We start from the raw sequence: 22887 nt of genomic DNA, 5'->3' as shown, positions 1-22887 counted from the left end.
CTGCTAATTCAAAACTGTGAGAATGAAAGTGCTCCTTAAATGATTTACATGCATTTTATGCTCCTCAGCGCACAGACTGATGCGCATTTCCATCTACAGGTGAGAAAAACAGAGTAAGTTTCCCAGTTTACGTCCGAATGAGGTTGTTTCCATTATTTTCTGAGGCTGTGTTATGTTATTGAATGAGGCTAAACATGTTTCAGTTTCATTACTCTGGTTTAAAACATAAAAGCTCAAACCTATAAAAAAAACCATCAGGTTTGATGCTCTATGAATTAAATAAATAATTTTCACAGCAGGTCAAATGTTTGTGTGGATTTACGCACACTTTCACGCGACATTCATTTTTCTACATGCCAAGTTGTGCATAAAACACTGCACTGTAAGAGTTTTGTGCACAAGCACACTTCGCACATGAGGCCCCAGATCAGAAAGGAGAAGGAATGGGACAAAATAGCGGGGATAATTGGTGAGTTTATCCTACTTATTATTAAATAAAATATCAAGTACATCCTGTTCAGTATGTTACAAGTATACACACTAGTATTCATGCTGAAAATTAGGCTTAGTCAACAGTCTGCTGTTGTTGGATGCATCAACGGATCCTAAAACGTTTCCAGTGTGAATTGCCACAAGGCACAATTTGACATTGCAGTCATCTTGAATTAGGGCTGAGGAACTGAGGAGGCAAGACTAATGACAGCAAAGAAATTGCAATATCTGGAACAAAAATCAGCACTTAGTGAACAGAGCTAATTATGGAAAGAAAATACAGGAATAACTCAAAATACAAGACCCAAAATATAGAACTCAGAATAACAACAAATCAACATCATTTTAAATAAGTGTAAATATTAATGGAGCAATTCAAGATAATAAATGTTGTTATGTACTGTTTGAAAAAGCACAACTTGAGACATTCCTAAGTTAAGGCTTGCCATAAGATATCAGCATCATATCATCTGACACAAGTAATGACATGTTAAACCCCATATTAGTCATACACCTGTAGGTAAAGTAATTCGATTTTTACTGACTGAAATCTGATAGGGAAACTGTGGAGGGAGCTAAAGATTAGGGTTAAGGCAAGAAGGCCTCTAAACCTTCAAGATAAATCATCAAATGACCAGTGGAGGCCTGCAAAAAGATGTTCAGAAAAATAATCTTAAATAGTCTGTCTCTACATCTAGATATAAAGTATATTTGGTTTGTATTAAGCTGTATAGGCATAAAGCGATATAACATTCTCCTCAATAGTAAAGCAGCATGAAACAGGAAACATAAGAGACCAAACGAATGGTTGTGGTACATATCTGTGTTTACAAGAATGTAACATCAAAGTTTTCACACTCCCACGCACATTTTTGACGTTTACAGCAACATAACCTTTTCATCTGGAGTAACCTACCTGAGGATCTACAGCCAAGCCTAAAGTCCTCTCTATTTGAAGTGTCTTGTTTCATCTCACCAGCCTGAAGCTCAAAACAGAGAGACACGAAAACATTGTCTGTCTGCTTAAAAGTAAATCACAAGATCACACTAAAATCACTGTGGTATGTTTCTGATCTATCTTATTATATTTTCTATTGTCTGTCTCTTCTCACACATCTGTAAAACTGTAAAGACAACCTCCTTGTTATGCACCAAAACAAGTTTCTGCAGCTTGTTCAGGCAAACTATTGATAAAACCTGTCTTTTCACACAGGCTTTGTAACAGTTCAATAAATTATTACCAGATGCCACATATAAACTATCTACAAATGGTATTTGCAAGGATTTCAAGAATAGGACACATTATGAGTGAATGTACAAAAAGAGTTTCTTTGCACTTTGTAGATATTGGACAGGAAGTGCGGAAGGAGGAAGTGTAAGAGGGGTCTGCAGATGAAATCCCCTGCAGAGGTATTGTCAAAGAACTGAAAAGAAGTAAACAGAATATGTTAACAAATCTGACTGGAAAACTCCTGATCATCCTGAATTCACAGTTTCTCTTCAGCCTGTCTCTTTTCTCAAAGTGGAAATATTTCTCTGAAGGCGATTGTCAGTATGGGCCACACTTTGCTCTGTGTGCTGCCCTTACCATGTAAGTACATTGCTTTCTTTGTTCGAATAGTGCAGATAAAGGAGAATGTTTAAAAGCAGATGAATAGAATGGCAAAATTAAAAAAGAGCAATTTTCCTTAGTTGTATAATTTGCTTCACATTGGGGATTAATTGCTTCATTTAACATTTAATTTTGATAATTGCTTTTTTTCACTATGAATTAATACAATTTTTGTGTCCATTTCTGTTTAAGTTCTTAGTTTACTGCTTTGCTGTGGAGACATTCAAGGTAACTAAACTGTATTTTATATTTTCTGTTTTCTTCCCTCAGTCAGTTATTATAAGCTGATTTTCACAGAGTTAAATCTGCCTTTGATATTTATTGTTTTATCAGTAAAATTAAACAGCCATATGAGGAGCTTGCTAATCCCTAGTTACTGTACCTTGCAAAGTGATTCATACCCTAGAAGATTCACACAATTTCTTGCATTTGAAAAACAAAGTAACATTTATTTTGTTTGGTAGATCAGCACAAAGTAAAACAAAAATTGGTCAAAAACAGAAATGATACATGGTTTTTGAAAGTTTTATTTTACAAAAGAAAATCTTAAAGGTTTTCCATGGATTTGAATTCAGCCTCCTTGACTCAATGATCTATGAAAGCAACCTTTGCTGCAATTGCAATTGTTTTGCGGTGTGTCTGTACACTTTATTTATTATTATCCTTAGCAAATAGTTTCAAGTAATATTAGATGATGGGACTTAATGCCACAAGGCTTTTCAATTTTTTCTATAGGTTTTTCAGGAGAGCAAAGTGTGCTTTATGTGTTTAGGTTCTTATAATTGAGAAGTGTCACTGTAAATGTAAATTAGGTTAAGATCCACGAAAGCAACCAAATTCACCAACTCCAACAAGCTAAACAGGAAGTTACATAATATGCTGCATGCAGTGCAGGAAGTCTGCAAAACCTGTTACCCACAGGACATCCGCCTCCCCAACTACTGCTTAAAGCAACTGGTTGGACTGGATTGTATTTAAGGGATTTGACAATAAAGGAGTTAGATACATATCCACTGCCTGTCACACATCGGACTTTTATTTGTCAAAACAATTAAAATTACATTTCGCATTTTCCTTCCACTTAACAGTTATCTGCTATTGTGGCATGATCTATAAACATGCATGAAATAATAAAGTTTGAGGTCTGAAGATAAAATGTGAAAATACAACAAAAAAAAGAAAAATCTCTTTTTCAAACAGCATGGCTTCCTCTCCTGACTGTGTCTCCATCATGGCTGAGTCCTGGAGCCTCAGTCAATCTAAGCTGTAGGGTTAAAGCTCCATCTCCAGGTTGGGTGTTCTACTGGTATGAAGCTGTTCCTGATTTACTGAGCAAGAACTATAAATATAAGCTGCTGCCTGATAGCATCAATGGGATTGTAGAGGACTTCTACATCATCTATGGACAGAGACACACAGCAGGATATGCATGTAGAGCTGGAAGAGGAAACCCAGAATATTTAACTGATTACAGTGAACCAAAGTTTGTCTGGTCTGCAGGTCAGTGTGTTTCTCCAAGTCAAATAAACAAATATTTGGGGAGTCTTGACAACAGATATTCATTGTCATAGATACTGTTTTGTATGGTTTATGCAAGTCGTATCAAAAAGTAATAAAGGAGTTTTGTTTTCCTTAAAGAAATTGTACCGTGTAAAAAGTAGTCAAAATGCCTTTAAATAAATGTAGATTTTTTTATATTTTAAATATTCAAATTTTTTAAAGTCAGGAATGAGTTTTTTACATTATATCTTTATTTTAAATCACCAAGTTTATCTGTAATTAATTCTCAAAATTATAATTGTTTGAAATAATATCAATAGAAAGAAACATTAAAAATACTGTAAATGATTTGTAAAATGTGGCACTTTCACTGCTCTTACCTAGATTGTTTTTGTCTGTCTCCTTATTTCATACATTTCAGATTCTCATCCAGAAGCTTCTCTCACAGTGAGACCTGACAGAGAAAAACTTTTCACCTTAGATTTTGTCCAGATGAACTGTCAGGGAAACCTTGCTGGGTGGAGAGTGAGAAAGTTTGAAATAACTGGATATTCAACATATTTAACAGACTGCTCCAGTTGGGGGACAATGACTGGATCCTCATGTACTGTTAACAGGTCCTGGTCCAGTAATGCAGTGTACTGGTGTGAGTCTGGATCAGGAGATTTTAGCAATGCAGTCAACGTCACTTTACACAGTATGTTAATAAACAGTTCCCCATGCAATTGCAAAAGGAATAGATTTTACTTCAGCTTTTTTTTCTGTTTGCTTTTGTTAGTATGCTAAGGAAATACAGAGCCTACTTAGATCCAATGGTTGTTTCTTTTTAGCAAAAGTAGCATCCAAGGACTACAATACTGTGAGTGTTGTGTGTTAGAAAAACATTTTATGTTCATTGTCGGAGGTATTATTATCAAGCTATTATTATCTTTGATGATTTTAGAAATGCTACTCAGGTCTAACACATTATAGCAGATGTTTTATCTACAAAAAATAAAATGTCTTTGTCCAACAGAGCCAGAGTCTGTCCTAACTGTGTCTCCATCATGGCTGAGTCCTGGAGCCTCAGTAACTCTAAGCTGTAAAGTTGGTCCTCCATCTGCTGAATGGAGGTTCTACTGGTTTAAGGCTGTCCCTGATCCTTCACACAGAAAGTACAAATACGAGGTTTTACCTGATAGCATCAGTGGGACTGTACAGGACGCCTACATCATTCATGGACAGAAACACACAGCAGGATATGCATGTAGAGCTACAAGAAGAAACCCAGAGTATTCAACTGATTACAGTGAACCAAAGTTTGCTTGGTCCAGAGGTCAGTTATCTTCAGTCAACACGGATTTTATCTTCTTAGCTCCTGATGTCATTACCAAACACCATCTTGACAACAAACATTATTCTGACAAATAATTTGATTCATGCTATATACACTACCGGTCAAATGTTTTAGAACCCCTTTTTCATTTAATGTTTTTTTTTTTGTGTTTATGACTATTTACATTGTACGTAGACTCTCACTCAAGGCATCAAAACTGTGAATGAACACATATGGAATTATGTAGCAAACAAAAACTTGTAAAAAAAAACTTTTAAATATATTTTGTATTTTAGAATCCTTAAAGTAGTTGCCCTTTGCTGTGATGACTGAAATATTAACCTATGGTCGTCTCTCAATGAATCTCTGGGAAGTTCTTTTAAGTTCTTCTCTTTGGGAAACTATTTCAGGTGACCACCTCATGAAGCACATGGAGATAATTCTAAGAGAGCAAAGCAGTAATTAAACCAAAGGGTGGCTACTTTGAAGAATCTAAAATCTAAAATTGTGAAGAGTTATTTCACAAGTTTTGTTTATTATATAATCCCGTGTGTGTTCATTCATAGCTTTGTTGCCCTTGGTGAGAAACTACAATTTATACAGTCAGGAAAATAAAGAGACCCATTAAGTGAGAAAGTGTATCTAAAACGTTTGACTAGTAATGTATATATGGTAAAATAATTGAAAAGTATTTTTCTTATTTAATATGAAAAAAAATATCAACAATCATTTTAGCTGTTTTTTTAGGCTTACTTGCAGTTTGAACATAGCAAAAAATGCTATGATTTAAAAAGTTAAAAAAAGGTTTATGATTAAAATTTACTTTAGCACTGCATGTTGGACAGGAAGAAGTAATCTCCAGTAAAATTATTTAACTAATTGTGATATTTTCATTGGTTTTACTTTTTTTTTTGTGTGTCCTTATTTCCTAAATTTCAGATTCTCATCCAGCAGCATCTCTCAGCATTAGTCCTCACAAAGAAAAACATTTCAATATAGATAATGTCAATTTAAATTGTCAGGGAAACTCTGTTAAGTGGAGAGTGAGGTTTGAACTACCTGGAAATAAAACTGATCTATCTTACTGTTCCAACTGGGGGACAATGACTGGATCCTCATGCACCATTAAAAGCCACAGGTCCCACAGAGCAGTGTACTGGTGTGAGTCTGAAACAGGACAGTTCAGCAATGCAGTCAACATCACCATACAGAGTAAGTTCATATACATCGCTTTTCAATCAGTTTAAAGAAAAATATCATCTATATTATTTTTCATGTTATTTATATTAAGAATAGACAGATTTAGGATTTCTTCAGTTTTCTGTTTTATGAGCTGAAAACTTAATATTGCAATAGATTTGATGAAACTTGATAAATTCTCAATAACTTAGCCATGCTCTAATTTTGTAAGTGTTTTAAAATCTTCGTTTTAATTAGGATTACTCTTTCCCAGCAAAATGACAGTAGATCTAGAAAATCTAGGCATGTTCTTCTGTAAACTTAGATCTTATGTTCTTCCAGGAATCTTCTGGTTTTAACATCTCGGCTGCCATTTATATACATTATATTGCCAAACGTGTTACATGAACTTTGATGACATCCTATTCTTAAGGTCCAGTTTGTTGATGGACCCTCTGTTCCCAGCTTACTATTCTTTAAACATCTTCCACAAGATTTAGTCCAGCAGTTCACAGTGGATAGACCAAACATTAATTGTTGTGGTCAAATGTTCCTAAAAAACTATTATACAGCAAAAAAGACCCTCAACACGCAGCAAGAGCAGACCTGCCTCACAATCAAACAGCATTTAGAGCAGCTTTGTTTCTGACGGTTTATAAAAACATGGTTCCATCATTTAACCTGTTATCTGTTTTCTTGAGAATACGGGGAAAAACAAAGATCCTCACAAATGTTTTCACATTTTGTAGAACTTATCAGAAACAATTCTTAAAAACATAAAGCCATTATGAAGTCTTGCAAAAGTAGTTACAAAGTATCAGCTGCAAAGAGTAATACTGCAATTTATCCCATAATTACCTCATGTTGTTAACAGTGTGGTCATTGGTTTTTATATTCTGTGAAGAGTTTTCTCAGATCTAACACACTATAGCAGATGTTTTCCCAATTGGAAATAATATGCTTCTGCCCTACAGCACCACAGTCTGTCCTGGCTGTGTCTCCATCATGGCTGAGTCCTGGAGCCTCAGTAACTCTGAGCTGTGAGGTTAAACATCCATCAGCAGGATGGAGGTTCTACTGGTATAAAACTGTTCCTGATCCATCTAACAGCTTCTACAGATATGATCTGCTGCCTGACAGCATCAATGTGACTGTAGAGGACTCCTACATCATTCAAGGACAGAGACACACAGCAGCATATTCATGTAGAGCTGGAAGAGGAAACCCAGAGTATTTAACTGATTACAGTGAACCAAAGTTTGTCTGGTCTGCAGGTCAGTTCTGTATCTGTCATGTTTTTTGGTAGTTCCGTTTAATAATTTAGCAGTTTTGGTCTTTTTATGCTTTACTTATTTTGGTATGAAATAGACTTCTGCATTTTTTACTCGACGGGAAGCTGCTCAGAGTTGCTTTAATTTAATCAGGGCTTATAATTACTTATTTGTCTTAATTTTGAGATTCTTGACTCTATCAAGGATCAGAACCACAATCAATACAATAAGGTTGGGAATCTTCACAAAATTATAACAATTGCATGATAAAGTATCAGTGGGATATTGAAATGTTTTACTTTCTGAAAATACTTTTACGGAATTACACTGAAACATAATGGCTAAACAGAGAAAGTTGGGAGAGCTCTCAAAGTTAAGAAATGGATACTGATGAAGTGAAGCAGTGGAATACCGAAAAACAAAGCATCACTAATTTGTTTTTAAAAGACAGAATATAACAAATGCAATTTATACTAAAATAACTATGAAAATTATTATTAGAAGGAAAGAAGTTGTTCCATATGGAATGTTTTAATCTGATATTTGACAAAAAAAAGTAGATGGAGGGAATATCAGAATGTGGGTGTTTTTTGGTCTGCTTGAGTTTCATTCTGTATTTCAGAGTCTCATCCTGCATCGTCTCTCACAGTGAGTCCTGACAGAGAGCAACACTTCACCTCTGAGTCTGTAACCCTGAACTGTGGAGTAAACTCTGCTGAGTGGAGAGTGAGGAGGTTTACAGATGTCTGGTCAGATCTGTCCTACTGCTCTGACTGGGGGAAAATGACTGCATCCTCATGTACCATAAACAGTGACTGGTACTGTAAAGCAGTGTACTGGTGTGAGTCTGGATCAGGAGAGTTCAGCAATGCAGTCAACACCACAGTACACAGTATGCCATTTTATAAATCTTTTATTAAAATATTTAAAAAATACATTCTCATCAAAGACAATTTATTGCTCCATGTTTTAGAAACAAGGTACTGAATGACTGTTTGTTGTTGACTGATGGTCATGGTGTCAACGTTCTTCTTGGTCTGCAGATTTAGCCAATAAGAGCTCAGTTATACTAGCATAAAGAAACAAGATAATACTTTCAACGGCAGACCTTATTTTATGTCTTAGTTCACACCTACTTTACCTGAACCTTCTCTCAAGGTGTCCAGCAGTTGTTTTGTGACTGAAACATAATATTCTGACTGTTTTACAGATGGAGATCTTCTCCTGGTGAGCCCCATCTATCCTGTGACTGAGAGAGCTTCTGTCAGTCTGAGCTGCAGACTGAGAGGACAAAACACAGTTTCTAATGTGATTTTCTATCACAATGACAAAATGGTACAAAATGACAGCAGAGGGGAGCTGAACATCTCTGCAGTGTATCAGTCAGATGAAGGTTTTTACAAGTGTGAACATTCAGGAAAGGTTTCACCACAGAGCTGGATGGCAGTTCAAGGTTAGCAGAGTTAGTGTTTAATATATTTTATTATTTGGAAAACGAAATGTTTTATCTGTGTAATGTTAACATTAAAACTAATTTGTCATAACAACAGCTGCATCCAGACCTGGAAGCTCTTCACTTCCTTTGTCGTTGGTTTTTGGACCAGTCAGTGGAGTGGTCCTAGTTATTCTCCTGCTCCTTCTGTGTCGCTACAAGCAGTCCAGAGGTAAAAACTTCTTTTTCTTAGGCTGTATTAGTTTATTAGAGTCATTACATTTATGCTGACATACGGTTGGATATTCTGATATCTTGAAGCAGCACAAAAAAATCCTTGAAACAATCATGAATACACAAATCTCTTTTCACATCCATGCTGCCACAGGTCAATATGACTTGTATGTTCTTTCACTTCTTTCATTATCTTAATCATATTAATTAGAACGTTTGTCATTACTTTATATATTTTAGGTTTTTCAATTCAGAGAGCACAGTAGGTAAATCACCGAAAAACATTTGTTTAATCAGATAGATAGTATTAAATGCAGTTTCCTTAAAATTATTTGTCTTTTAACTGATCAGTATCATCAGTTTGTACAAGTCCAAGTAAGCTTTGTACTTCTATTGACTTTAAGTTAAAAATGGATTTTAAACACACCCATTGTACTGATTTCAAGTCAGTTGAATAAACTGTTGGCTACTTCAAGGTAAAAAGTAAAATCAAACACATAAACTGTAGTTTTACTGTTTTATTTTCTATTATGAGGTGTGAGGTACAGTTGTGACAAAATGATTCTTTGTTAACTGTAGACTCTGCTAGCCTGAGACCCTCTGAAGACCCTGGAAATGGTAGAGTTTACGCTTTGATGCAATACAAACGAAATGGCTGTTTTCAGAGTGATTACAAGAAAATAACAAATACCTCTTCATGTTTTTCAGGTCTACATGAATGTCAGCATGTCACTTATGCTCACGTTGATTTTAAACATTTTGAAAATAAGAGTAGGTTTGACCAACACATGTAGTGTGTATAATAAGATTGTTTATAAAAGTTTAGACTTGAAAAGGTGAGGTATTGTTTTGTGTGTGCATCCTATCAGGGAGGCAGGATGGACCAGAGACGGTCACCATTTACTCTCATGTGAAGACAGGAGCGGCTGGAACAGTCAGCAGCAACATTCAGTGCTTACCATAAAATCTCTCCTTAGATCAAGTATTGCTGAAGAATGCTGCAGGTTGCAGATCGTCAACACATATCCTGCTCTGTATTGGTGTTTTCATTTCTTACATTTCATTATCTGTTTTTTTTTTTATAATGTGCTACAAAACTTGTATAAACGTGTTTAAATTGTGAGCGTATACCTGATCTCTACAAAATGCTTTCTACAGTTTCTACAGTGCAAATATTTTTCATCATCATGTTTGTCTTTTTGGGGGTAAAAACATGCTTTCTGATGACTTGGAAAAAGGAAATAAATAATTGTTTCAAATTTTGCATTTATAATTTATTTCGTACTCGTACTCATACTCGTCGTCTTCCGCTTTATCCGGGACCAGGTCGTGGGGGCAGCAGACTCAGCAGAGACGCCCTGACGTTCCTCTACCCAGACACCTCCTCCAGCTCCTCTGGGGGGAGCCCAAGGCGTTCCCAGGCCAGCCGAGAGACATAGTCCCTCCAGCGTGTCCTGGGCCGTCCTCTGGGCCTCCTCCCGGTGGGACGTGCCTGGAACACCTCCCGAGGAAGGTGTCCAGGAGGCATCCGGTATAGATGCCCGAGTCACCTCAACTGGCTCATCTCGATGTGGAGGAGTAGCGGCTCTACTCCGAGCTCCTCCCGGATGGCCGAGCTCCTCACCCTATCTCTAAGGGAGTGCCCGGCCACCCTACGGAGGAAGCTCATTTCCGCCGCTTGTATCCGGGATCTCGTTCTTTCGGTCATGACTCAAAGTTCATGGCCATAGGTGAGGGTAGGAACATAGACCGACCGGTAAATCGAGAGCGTCGCTTTTCGGCTCAGCTCTCTCTTCACCACAACAGAGCGGCACATCGACATTACTGTGGCAGCCGCACCGATCTGTCTGTGGATCTCCCGCTCCATTCTTCCCTCACTCGTGAACAAGACCCCGAGATACTTAAACTCCTCCACTTGAGGCAGGAACTCCCCTCCAACCTGAAGAGGACAAGCCACCCTTTTCCAGTCGAGAACCATGGCCTCGGACTTGGAGGAGCTGATCTTCATCCCACCTGCTTCACACTCGGCTGCGAACCGCCCCAGTGCATGCTGTAGGTCTTGGCTAGAGGGGGCCAGCCGGACCACGTCATCTGCAAAAAGAAGAGACGAAATCCTCTGGTCCCCAAACCAGACCCCCTCCGGCCCTTGGCTGCGCCTAGAAATCCTGTCCATAAAAGTTATGAACAGGACTGGTGACAAAGGGCAGCCCTGCCGGAGTCCAACATGCACCGGGAACAGGTCCGACTTAGTGCCGGCAACGTGAACCGAACTTCTGCTCCGCTAGTAAAGGGCCCCCGATTCCATACTCCTGGAGCACCCCCCACAGGGCATCACGAGGGACACAGTCAAATGCTTTCTTCAGGTCCACAAAAAACATGTGGATCGGTTGGGCAAACTTCCACGAACCCTCGAGTACCCTGTAGAGGGTATAGAGCTGGGACGAAAACCACACTGCTCCTCCTGAAGCCGGGGTCCGACTATCGGCCGGACTCTCCTCTCCAATACCCTGGCGTAGGCCTTACCAGGGAGGCTGAGGAGTGTGATCCCCTGTAGTTGGAACACACCCTCCGGTAACCCTTCTTATGTAGGGGGACCACCAGCCCAGTCTGCCAATCCAAAGGCACTGTCCCCATCCGCCACCCAATGTTGAAGAGGCGTGTCAACCATGACAGCCCCACAACATCCAAAGACTTGAGGTACTCAGGGCGGATCTCATCCAACCCCGAAGCCCTGCCACCGCGGAGCTTTTCAACCACCTCAGTGACTTCAGCCTGGGTGATGAATGAGTCCAACCCCGAGTCCCCAGCCTCTGTTTCCACCAGGGAATGTGTGATGGCAGTATTGAGGAGATCCTCGAAGTATTCCTTCCACCGGCCGATAATGTCCCCAGTCGAGGTCAGCAGCTCCCCACCCCCACTGTAAACAGTGTTGGCGAAACACTGCTTCCCCCTCCTGAGGCGCCGGACGGTTTGCCAGAATCGCTTCGGGGCCAACTGGTAGTCCTTCTCCATGGCCTCACCGAACTCCTCCCAGGTCCGAGTTTTTGCCTCTGCCACCGCCTGGGCCGCGACACGCTTGGCCCCACGGTACCTGTCAGCCACCTCAGAAGTCCCACAAGCCAACCACAGCCGATAGGACTCCTTCTTCAGCTTGACAGCGTCCCTTACTGCCGGTGTCCACCACCGGGTTTGGGGATTGCCGTCGCGACAGGGACCGCAGACCTTATGGCCGCAGCTACGGACAGCATCGACAATAGATGCTAAGAACATGGTCCACTCGGACTCTATGTCTCCAACATCCCCCCGAATCTGGTCAAAGCTCTCCCGGAGGTGGGAGTTGAATACATCCCTGGCCAAGGGCTCTGCCAGACGTTCCCAGCAGACCCTCACTATGTGCTTGGGCCTGCCAAGCCTGTCCGGCTTTCTCCTCCTCCAGCGGATCCAACTCACCACCAGGTGTTGATCAGTGGACAGCTCAGCCCCTCTCTTCACCCGAGTGTCCAAAACATGCGGCCAAAGGTCTGATGATACGACAACAAAGTCGATCATTGACCTCCTGCCTAGGGTATCCTGGTGCCACGTGCACTGATAGACACCCTTATGTTTGAACATGGTGTTCATTATGGACAATCCATGACTAGCACAGAAGTCCAATAACAAAACACCGCTCGGATTCAGATCGGGGAGGCCATTCCTCCTGATCACGCCTCCCCAGGTGTCATTGTCGTTTCCCACGTGGGCGTTGAAGTCCCCCAGCAGAATAATGGAGTCCCCAGGAGGGGCACTATCCAGCACCCCCGACAGGGACGCCAAGAAGGCCGGGTACTCCGCACTACCACTCGGCCCGTAGGCTGAAATGATAGTCAGAGACCTCTCCCCAACCTGAAGGCGCAGGGATGCGACCCTCTAATCCACTGGGGTAAACCCCAACACGAGACGGCTGAGCTGGGGGGCGACAAGCAAACCCACCCCAGCCCGCCGCCTCTCCCCATGGGCCACTCCAGAGTAGAAGAGAGTCCAGCCCCTCTCGAGGAGATGGGTTCCAGAGCCCACGCTGTGCGTGGAGGCGAGCCCGACTATTTCTAGTCGATATCTCTCGACCTCCCGCACAAGCTCAGGCTCCTTTCCCCCCAGCAAGGTGACATTCCACGTCCCTAGAGCCAGCCTAAGCATCCGGGGATCGGGTCGCCGAGGTCTCCACCTTCGTCCGCCGCCCAATCCTCTTTGCACCGCTTCCTCACGGTTCCCCCTGCAGGTGGTGGGCCCACTGGGGGATGCTCTCGTGTCTCTCGTTCGGGCTTGGCCCGGCCGGGTCTCGCGAGGAGCAACCCAGCCACCAGGCGCTGTCCGACGAGTCTGAACCCCAGGCCTGGCTCCAGGGTGGGATCCCGGCTCCGCCGTCCCGGGCGACGTCACGTGCCTCGATTTTGTATATAATTTATTTTATCTTGCTTATTTATCTTGTTAGTTTATTCTATGTTACATTTGTATTCTTTCTTCATTCACAGGAAAATTTTGTTGTTCTGAAGTGAAGCACAGATGCAAGACGTTAATGCTGGATGTGACGCATAATGGCATTTTTCCCTTTTTGGTAAATGTCCATTTAACCATTTCTTTCTCTAATACGTTTGTACAGACAACAATAAATCATTAATGAACAGTTTATGAATACATTTTTTTTCTTCTGCTACCCAACTATCAAAACTGTTTTTTAGGTTTTACACTTTATCTGATGTAATATGTTTAGTAGACTCTATGTGTTGTTTCCATATATATCTTTTTATGTATATTTTTTTATACTTTTAACATCAACAAATTTTAGAAGGTAACATGCAGAAACCCATCTAAGGACTTGTTAAACGCCACCAGCAAAAAAAGGAAAAGCAGACGGCTAACATTTAGCCAATCAAAAACTCTTTGGTAAATCCTTAATGAAGAGCCACAAGCTGAGAGTTACTGCTCCTTCCTTGTTTTTAACCAACACTGGCTATTCACTTACCTACACTTTTGATCAGTTTTTCCTCATCAGTCCAGTTTTATTGATGTTTGTCTATGTAGACTTCCTGCGAATTATTCTTCATTAATGTTTGCCGACTTCTTCTCTCGGTCGTCGAAATAGGTATCGAAACTAGTAATCGAAATTCTGGGAGAATCACAATGTTAGTCCTGGTTCCAATCAATTCTCGAGACTCAATGTCATACACTTGTAAAATTGAAATTCCTTTGTTCATGTGGTGACTTTAATGGCTCTCTTTTAACAGTGATCTTTTTCTATCACTGACGGTAACAGGTGGCTACCTTTAGTCTTTAGTTCTAGAGTTACCATGTGTTCAATGTTTACTTGCTGATTTACTTTCTCTGCATGCTTAAGACAAATGGAATCAATCATGTTGTAGTATGATCTTTGGAGGTTGTTAGCTACAAGATTAAAACAGAATGGCACAAACAACTCAGAGAGAAAGAGGGATTCTTGTCTGATCGCCACATTCAAATAAAATAAACTGGTGAGTTCTGGTAGTTGCCGTAGTTTTTTGTAATTCTGCTCACTTTCACCTATGTCAAGAAACTTAGAGGCAGATGCACAAAGCTATGTCCAGGTGCTAAATGTTTGTATGTTTTATTAATATTGTTTCTTCAAGCAAACATTTTGTTTGTCTGCATTTACATTAGACACTATACATACATCAAATGGAAAATGCCTACCCATATATGTTTATTTTTAACTTAATCAAACACAGAAAAACAAAAGATTGGGATGCAGGAAGTAGTGAATGACTGCACAGTGAACACCCCACAATAGAAATCAAATCAAAGACTGTCATTTGTTATGTATGTGAGAATAGACAGGGTTATTAGCTGTTATATTAGTCATTTTGTTTTTATAGATATTTCCCACTTGGTTCGTTCACTCAGATGCTGTTCTTAAAGTTTGGAGAACTTCTCATGAGGTAATGACCTTGACTTCTCTGTTGATAAAAATAAAAAAGTAAAACATTCCGTGCATCTCTATGATCACTTATTTGATCATTTCTATATCAGCTTGTAGCTGAAAAGAGAAAAACTTTTACCTGAAACAGATATAGGAGCAAGTTTCTCACATCTGTTGGCACAGTTGTATATTATTGTATTAGTATATTATTATTATAGTATTGTATAGTGCAAAATGCTTTATGAATCATGTGCAGAAAAAAGGCACATGTCAGAAGCAGACCACTGGAGCAAAGAGACACAAGTATAGATTTCACTGCTTTATAAATCCTGCTTCCCTCAAATGTATTGTAAATTATCTTTGTAAAAAATATTGGTATCAAAAATAGCAGTTTAAAATGCCTTCTGTACATTGTTTTCTCATGACTTTCCCATGAGAGAATCTGGGAGTGAATACATTTTAAAAATAATTTTAGAAAAACAGAGTAACTGTATAAAACTCATAAAAACAAAAAAAGGATAGCTGGTGCAGACATTTCTATTTTCTCTATTTTCTGTTTAACAATTGACCTTTCTATAATCCAAAGGAGAATATTATTTGTTTGCTCCCTTTACATCTGTTCAGTTATTTTCCACTGAGTTGAAAAAGTATTCTGGTTACGAAAGAGCTCTTTCAAATTTCCAGTAGTTTTTGGGGGATTACCAGCCTGTGTTTTAATGTTTTCACTGCAAATAGAGCATATGTGGCTGTGTAGGGAATGTCAGGTTTCTTGCAGCGGGACCCCAAAATGCAGACAGGCAGGTGGAAGCAGCTTGTTGAAAGGTTTTATTAATAACAAAAAGGAAAATAACAGATGCAGGCATGAACATGGCACAAGTATAGACAGGCTGGAGCAGACAAAACAACAGAGTACAGACCCATTCAATAAATTAGAATATTGTTGAAAAGGTCATTCATTTATTTCAGTAACTTAGCTCATTAGGTGAGACACATTATATAAATGAACTGCACAAAAAATAATGTGTTAGGGTTTGAAAACTTTTGTATTGTTTATCACTCATGTCTGCTCTAAGTGCTTTTCCCTCCCACATGCCACAGAAAGGGAGATGGGGGGGAGGAGTGAGTTATGCTACAATCAGCAACATCTGGGGGCTGCTCGTACCAAGTCCCCACTCCCTCTCTGTTTAAAATCAAGACACATGAACCCTAACCTTTCTGACCCCACGCACACACACACACACACACACACACACACACACCCTGAATGTTTGTTGAACTGTGTGTGACCAGCATGTATAAATAAAGAGAGAGGGGTGCCAACACTTTGTAGATTTGCACTGCAGAGTGTGACCTACCTCTTGCGCAAGAAGAACAGAGACCCTGTGTCATACTTCTTTCCTCTGAGTTTGACTAATTAATACCTAACATAATGTTTTCAAGCCTTTTATTTCTGGTAATTATAAGGATTTTCTTCTTACAGCTAAAGAAAGTCACATTTAAGATTAGAATATTACATCAGACCAATAAAAAAGCCTTTTTGATACATACTTGAAATGTGGGGTTTTTGAAAGGTATGTTGAATACCTGCTTAAAGATTATTTTCAAAAATCCAAAGTTAATTGATTTTCAATTTGAATTGCCCTTAGGCGTGAATGAGTGTGTGTGTGATTGTTTGTCCTGTGTGTGTCTGTGTTGCTCTGCGACCTGTCCAGGGTGTGCTCCACTTCCCGCCCACAGACTGCTGTAGATAGGCACCAGCTTCCCCGCGACCCACTATGGAAGACATGGTAGAAAATGACTGACTGACTGACTCAATCTGACAAACAATCCTCATTGGAACACATATTCAAATTTTTTGAATATGACTGTATATAAGGTGGATGGCACTGGTTAAAGAAGTAAAACTTATTGTGTGAAGCAGATGGACCAGATGAAGCTGATTATGGCAAGGAGTGGTAAGTAAAACATGAATGAACTGAACAGAGATCCATGAAAGCAATCTAACCAAATAAAATCTTACAGATGTAGCAGAACATAAACAAAATACAAGAATAAGTAAGAAACTAAACATAAGTTAAGAAATTAATAAAGCACCACCTGGAGAATATAAATAATCATGAGCAAGATCAAAAACAAAACTCAAAACCCTACAAATCAAGACAGGTAAGGCCAATTTAAGAGCTCCTGGTCTGATTAGATGGAAATGACTGATTTATCTGCATGTGGATTCAACTATTAAGGAAGCTAAGGTTGAGCAAACTTTTAATCTCTTAAACACATATACAGTACATTTGGTTAATTATTTGAATAATAGACTATTGGTGTATTGTGTATGGTTGAGATGCCAAATTCAGGCCAGCAAAACTGGATGTAATCATGCAAGTGTGGATTTACGAATTTGCATGACAGACGTTAAAGTAGCTCTGTGCCTGCAAGTTGGGTGTTGGACAAAACCATTGTGGATCCATTGAAATCAGTTGGTGCACTTTCCTTTAAAGAAAGTTTTAGAACACTGTTATTGCATAGCTGTTAAAACTAAGCAATAACAGGCTAGCAATTTAAGAACATGAAATTGAAATTTACATACAAGGCTGTGGTCCTTAAGAATAAGAGCCATAAAAACTGTGATGTGGCAGGTATGCCATGTATAATGTAAACTCTATAGAGCTAGTTACATCTCTTCTGACTTTAACCATCAAGTTTGTGGTCAAGCTTGTATCTTTTCAAATAAATATTTTTGCTGACATTTTGCTTATCAATCAAAATGGACATGTGCCAAGTGGAAACACTTGGAGAAAGTATTTGGACATCTGGAATTGAAGGCGATCTTTATTGAAACTTGTAAAAAATCCATACAGGAAGATACTGCTTGCAATAAGAAAGTACGTCAAATCTGGGATTCAGTGATTAGGGACTACACACAGTTGTTTATTACCTGGCAGGTGCATTCAATATCAGGAAAAACACCAAAGGCATTTTATTCATCCTGGCAGTGGTGCTTATTGTCAGCACACTGAATGAGCAAAATTATAAAGAAGACAACAACATCATTCATTTAATAATAAAGTCCTGCATGGAGGAAACCCAAAATCGGGTTGATGTGTTCATGTTTGCGTTGTCCTTGTTAGCAGATGGGCAGCTGAATTCTGAATCAGCAGAAGAAGGCAAATAAGAGACTGGTCAGTCCCATTATAGAGGGAGTTGCAGATGTCCAGCCTAGAAGCAGTGAAAGCAGGGATACATTTTTCAAGCACATTATTATGAAGATACACTCATTACACCAGCATCTATCTGAGTATGGATCTACCAGCTTTGCACTTCAGATGGAAGTCTTTGGCCAGCATTGCATGTCTGATAGAGGCTTTCTACAAAATGACATCTGTCACCAGATAAGGTTTACAAACATGTGGCTAAACATTCAAACTGTAGTCTGTTCTATACGCTGAAAAAAGGAGAATGGTATTTTTAATTTATTTCCATCCACCACTTCTCTATTTTGCAGAAGCACAGCTGCTGCTGTACAACCTCAATCTATTTGTTTTAAGCTCAAAATATAGGGTTTCTCTATGTAAGAGAAATAAAGTTGCTGCTCATTTTTGGCATTATTAAATTCCAAGTGGGATGGCACATTGATAATCACTGTAATGAAAAAAGTCTTTCTTGAACAGCTTTATTTGACTGTTATTTTACAGATATAGTTGAGTGAAAATTTTCAGTGCTGTCTGAATGTCTACTGCTCTTTAATCAATATTTATCATATTTGTCATTGTTATATTTGTCGTCCTCAGCTTATCCGGGAAGGGGTTGCAAAGGCAGCAGTCTAAGCAGAGACGCCTAGACTTTCCTCTCCCCAAACACCTACACTCTGGGGGAAGCCCAGGGCATTCCCAGGACTGCCAAGAAACATAGTCGGTCCAGCGTGTTCTAAGCTGCCCCCTGGGCCTTCTACTAGTGGGACGTGCCTGTAACACCTCCAGAGGGAGGCGAACAGGGGAAATTCAAACAGATGCCAGAGCCACCTCAAAGGACTCCCCTCGAAGTGGAGGAGCAGCGGTTTGATAGTCCAGCTCCTTACCCTATCTCTAAGAGAATGCATGGCCACCCTACAGAGGAAGTTCATTTAAGCCCCTGGTATACGGGATCTCGTTCTTTCGGCCATGAACCACAGTTCATGCCCACAGGTGACCATAACTGACCGGTTTATCGAAAACTTCACCTTTTGGCTGTCATGATGCGGTTTTGGTGTGGACCAATATGCAGACAAGGTCCTGGATGCAGCTTTTCAAAAACAGTCTTCAACTTTATTTTAAGGATTCCAAAAGAGCAAAAATGAAAGCACTGCAGGTACGAACATGATTAATCCAAAACTTTCATGTGTACTCCTTGCAGGAACGAAGCAAACAGAGAAAGTACTGGTCTAGCAAGCGGGCAGAACAGAGTGAAAATGATCAAAAACAAGGAACCAGCCAGGAACAAAGAGCACAGACCAATTCATATACAGCAGGATGTGAGAGGAGAACAAAGGACAGAAGAGACTAAAATACACCCTTCAATCAAACGTTTTGACAGGTGACCTTTGACCTTAAGGGGGGGTCATGGGGGATTGAGAACAGGTGGTGTGAGGCGTGTGTCCAAGGGGCGTAACCGTGGATGCTGATTGGTTGTCGTCATTAGGGGCGATACCTTAAATGAACCAATTATAATACAGGGGTGTGTTTCAGGGTGTTACAGGGAAGGCCTTAAATGAACCAATTAAAACACAGGGATGTGTATGTTATAAGTAGAACAAGACAAAAATGGTATTATCAGAAACTGTATGGCATCAGCACCAATTAAAAATAGAGGGGTGTGTTTGTAAGCCTCGTTAAACCTTGAATAACCCAATGAAAACAATGGGGCATGCTTTAGTGTTTAATTTAAATACAGGGATAAAACTCTGCACTTTACATGCAGCATTCGTTGGAAAAGAACACCCGTTCAGCAATGGCTAGAGTTAAGAGAGTTAATCGTCAAGCGGAGGAGAAACGCAACGCGTGCCAAGATGATGAACAAGCAACTGCATCATCTATATCATCTGCTTCCTCATCTGAGATACCTATCGGAACTCCCATCATAACATACTCTACCGATGATGAGGATCCAACATCAACTTCAACAACCATGATTGAAAATCAGACCTCGGGTCGGCCAAGAGGTACGTCAGTTCTGTGCGAAACCCCAGTGACCGTCTACCAGCATTCATCCTGTGAATTGAATGCTCCTAAGAAATCAACATACTACAATAGCAATAGCACACATTTATGATCGCATGGTCGAAGAGAAACACCTCAAACAACTTAACTCTGTTTCAGAGTGCTACGGACTGACAAACTGATCTCACGTTTGATGACTTGTTGTATCATTTTTAGTATTCCAGTACTTTAATTAATTTGCATTATATGATTTTTCTTCTTTTTCTTTTCTTTTTACTATTAAATATATTTAAAGTGGGAACATATTAACCTTTCCCAAAAGTGTTTAAAAGCTAGTAGTGTTTGAATTCATCTGAATTAATCTGCATTTTATCTGATTTTTGTTTCTTTTTACTATTAAATACAAAATTTAAAAAAAGGGATAAATCTACCCTCCAGTGTGTTTTTTTCTCATTATTTAACAAGTAATCGTCAGAGTGAGCATAAGGCAGAGATGGCAGCAAGACAGCTGATGAAGAAAGTATATTATAGCCCTTCAAATCCGGGAAGTGTTGGGGGTGTAGATAGGCTGAGGAGGATAATGCAAGATGAAACGGGAAAGAAGGTTGCGGTTGAAAAAGTTAAAGATTTTTTATCAGGAAAAGATTCTTATACCCTACATAAACCTGCAAGAATAAAGTTCCCGAGAAACAGAGTTTTTGTCACCAGACCATTGAGACAGTTCCAAGCCGATCTCTGTGACATGCAAGCTCTGGCCAAGGAAAATGATGGTTATAATTATTTATTAACCATCATTGACATCTTTTCAAAAAGGGCGTATGTACGAGTTTTGAAGAGGAAAACAGACGCTGAGGTGGTAAAGGCATTTGAATCAGTTTTTAAAGAAAGTCAGATCCCCAAAAAACTTTAGACTGATGCCGGTAAAGAATTTGTTAACGAGAAATTTAAGGTTTTAATGGAGAAACACGGTATTGAACATTTTGCGACAGCGAGTGAAGCAAAAGCTTCAGTGGTCAAGAGATTTAACCGCACATTAAAAACAAGGATATGGAGATATTTTACAGCTAACAACACCCGGCGGTACGTCGATGTCCTGCAAAACCTAGCTAGAAGCTACAACCATACCTACCACTCCAGCATTAAAATGAGCCCTATTGAAGTGACCTCAGAAAATGCCTTTCAAGTGTTTCAGAATCTGTATGATGTCAAGTCCAACAGATATTGCAAGGACTCAGTGACAACGTTTAAACAAGGGGATCTTGTCAGAATATCCAAGGTCCGTGGAGTGTTTGACAAAAAATACGAACAGAGTTTTACGGATGAAGTGTTTACAGTGTATGAGCGGATACCCCGATCTCCTCCTGTATACAAACTCAAAGATTTGGATGGATCATGAACATGAACCGTCAGGTAGAGGATGATGGCTTTTACTTTACCCTTCCCTCTAACGCTAGCATGGAAGTGTTTAAAAATAATATCAGTTCGAGTTTCCGTGTAAATTTAGCTCAACATATTGATTTAGAAGGCCAATGGATGGTTGCATTAGCAGAGATTTCATACCCTCATACATGGCATAATTTACCGGATTATGATGCCTATGAATGGAGGAAGGTTGGTGATGTGGAGATCAATACGCAAAGGATCAGAAGTGGCTACTATAACAGCGTTATTCAACTCGAGACAGAGATGGAACTGTTTTTCAAAAAAATGAACTCGGGTATCCGCATTAAATTCAGCAAAGTTCAAAAGAGATTTGCATTTCAAGCAAGCAGTCCGTATGAAATATGCTTCTTCAGCACTCTAACTTATATGATGGGCGTGAAACCAGGGGAATGGATTCATGTTTCTGAACCAAAACTGGCTCCTTTTCCGGCGGATATAAAGGCTGGTTTCTATCACCTATACTGTTACAGCGACCAGGGTCCAAAACGAAACAATCCACCTAGGGCGAGACAGGCGTTCTTAGGTTTCAGAAGCCAGCGGCGGAAACCCAGGCAGTCAGGACCTGGAGACAGGCCGAGTGTCTGGCGTGTCAGACCTGGAGACAGGCTGTGTGTCAGACCTGGAGGCAGGCTGTGTGTCAGACCTGGAGGCAGGCCGAGTGTCTGGCGTGTCAGACCTGGAGACAGGCTGTGTGTCAGACCTGGAGGCAGGCTGTGTGTCAGACCTGGAGGCAGGCCGAGTGTCTGGCGTGTCAGACCTGGAGACAGGCCGAGTGTCTGGCGTGTCAGACCTGGAGACAGGGTGTGTGTCAGACCTGGAGACAGGCCGAGTGTCTGGCGTGTCAGACCTGGAGACAGGGTGTGTGTCAGACCTGGAGACAGGCCGAGTGTCTGGCGTGTCAGACCTGGAGACAGGCCGAGTGTCTGGCGTGTCAGACCTGGAGACAGGGTGTGTGTCAGACCTGGAGGCAGGCTGTGTGTCAGACCTGGAGGCAGGCCGAGTGTCTGGCGTGTCAGACCTGGAGACAGGCCGAGTGTCTGGCGTGTCAGACTTGGAGACAGGCTGTGTGTCAGACCTGGAGGCAGGCTGTGTGTCAGACCTGGAGGCAGGCTGTGTGTCAGACCTGGAGGCAGGCTGTGTCAGACCTGGAGGCAGGCTGTGTGTCAGACCTGGAGGCAGGCTGTGTGTCAGACCTGGAGGCAGGCTGTGTGTCAGATGTGTCAGACCTGAGGACAGGCTGAGTGTCTGGCGTGTCAGATCTGGAGACAGGCCGAGTGTCTGGCGTGTC

The 22887-nt window shown here is 40.5% G+C and overlaps 1 protein-coding gene across 1 annotated transcript; it reads left to right on the top strand.

Annotated features, from left to right (window-relative positions):
* The first annotated feature begins 1916 nt into the window (after window positions 1-1916).
* LOC124880100 (obscurin-like) lies at window positions 1917-10294 on the top strand. The gene is made up of 13 exons (XM_047385018.1): window positions 1917-2083; window positions 2297-2332; window positions 3305-3604; window positions 4026-4301; window positions 4620-4919; window positions 5859-6131; window positions 7073-7372; window positions 7992-8261; window positions 8580-8822; window positions 8920-9033; window positions 9615-9653; window positions 9744-9806; window positions 9905-10294. The coding sequence occupies exons 1-13, from the start codon at window positions 2047-2049 to the stop codon at window positions 9997-9999; spliced, it is 2346 nt and encodes a 781-aa protein (XP_047240974.1). The 5' UTR covers window positions 1917-2046; the 3' UTR covers window positions 10000-10294.
* The last annotated feature ends 12593 nt before the right edge of the window (window positions 10295-22887 follow it).

This window comes from Girardinichthys multiradiatus, chromosome 14, assembly GCF_021462225.1.
Source record: "Girardinichthys multiradiatus isolate DD_20200921_A chromosome 14, DD_fGirMul_XY1, whole genome shotgun sequence".
Classification (NCBI taxonomy): Eukaryota; Metazoa; Chordata; class Actinopteri; order Cyprinodontiformes; family Goodeidae; genus Girardinichthys; species Girardinichthys multiradiatus.
The sequence above is the reverse complement of the archived record's forward strand: the minus strand, read 5'-3'. Positions and strand labels throughout refer to the sequence as shown.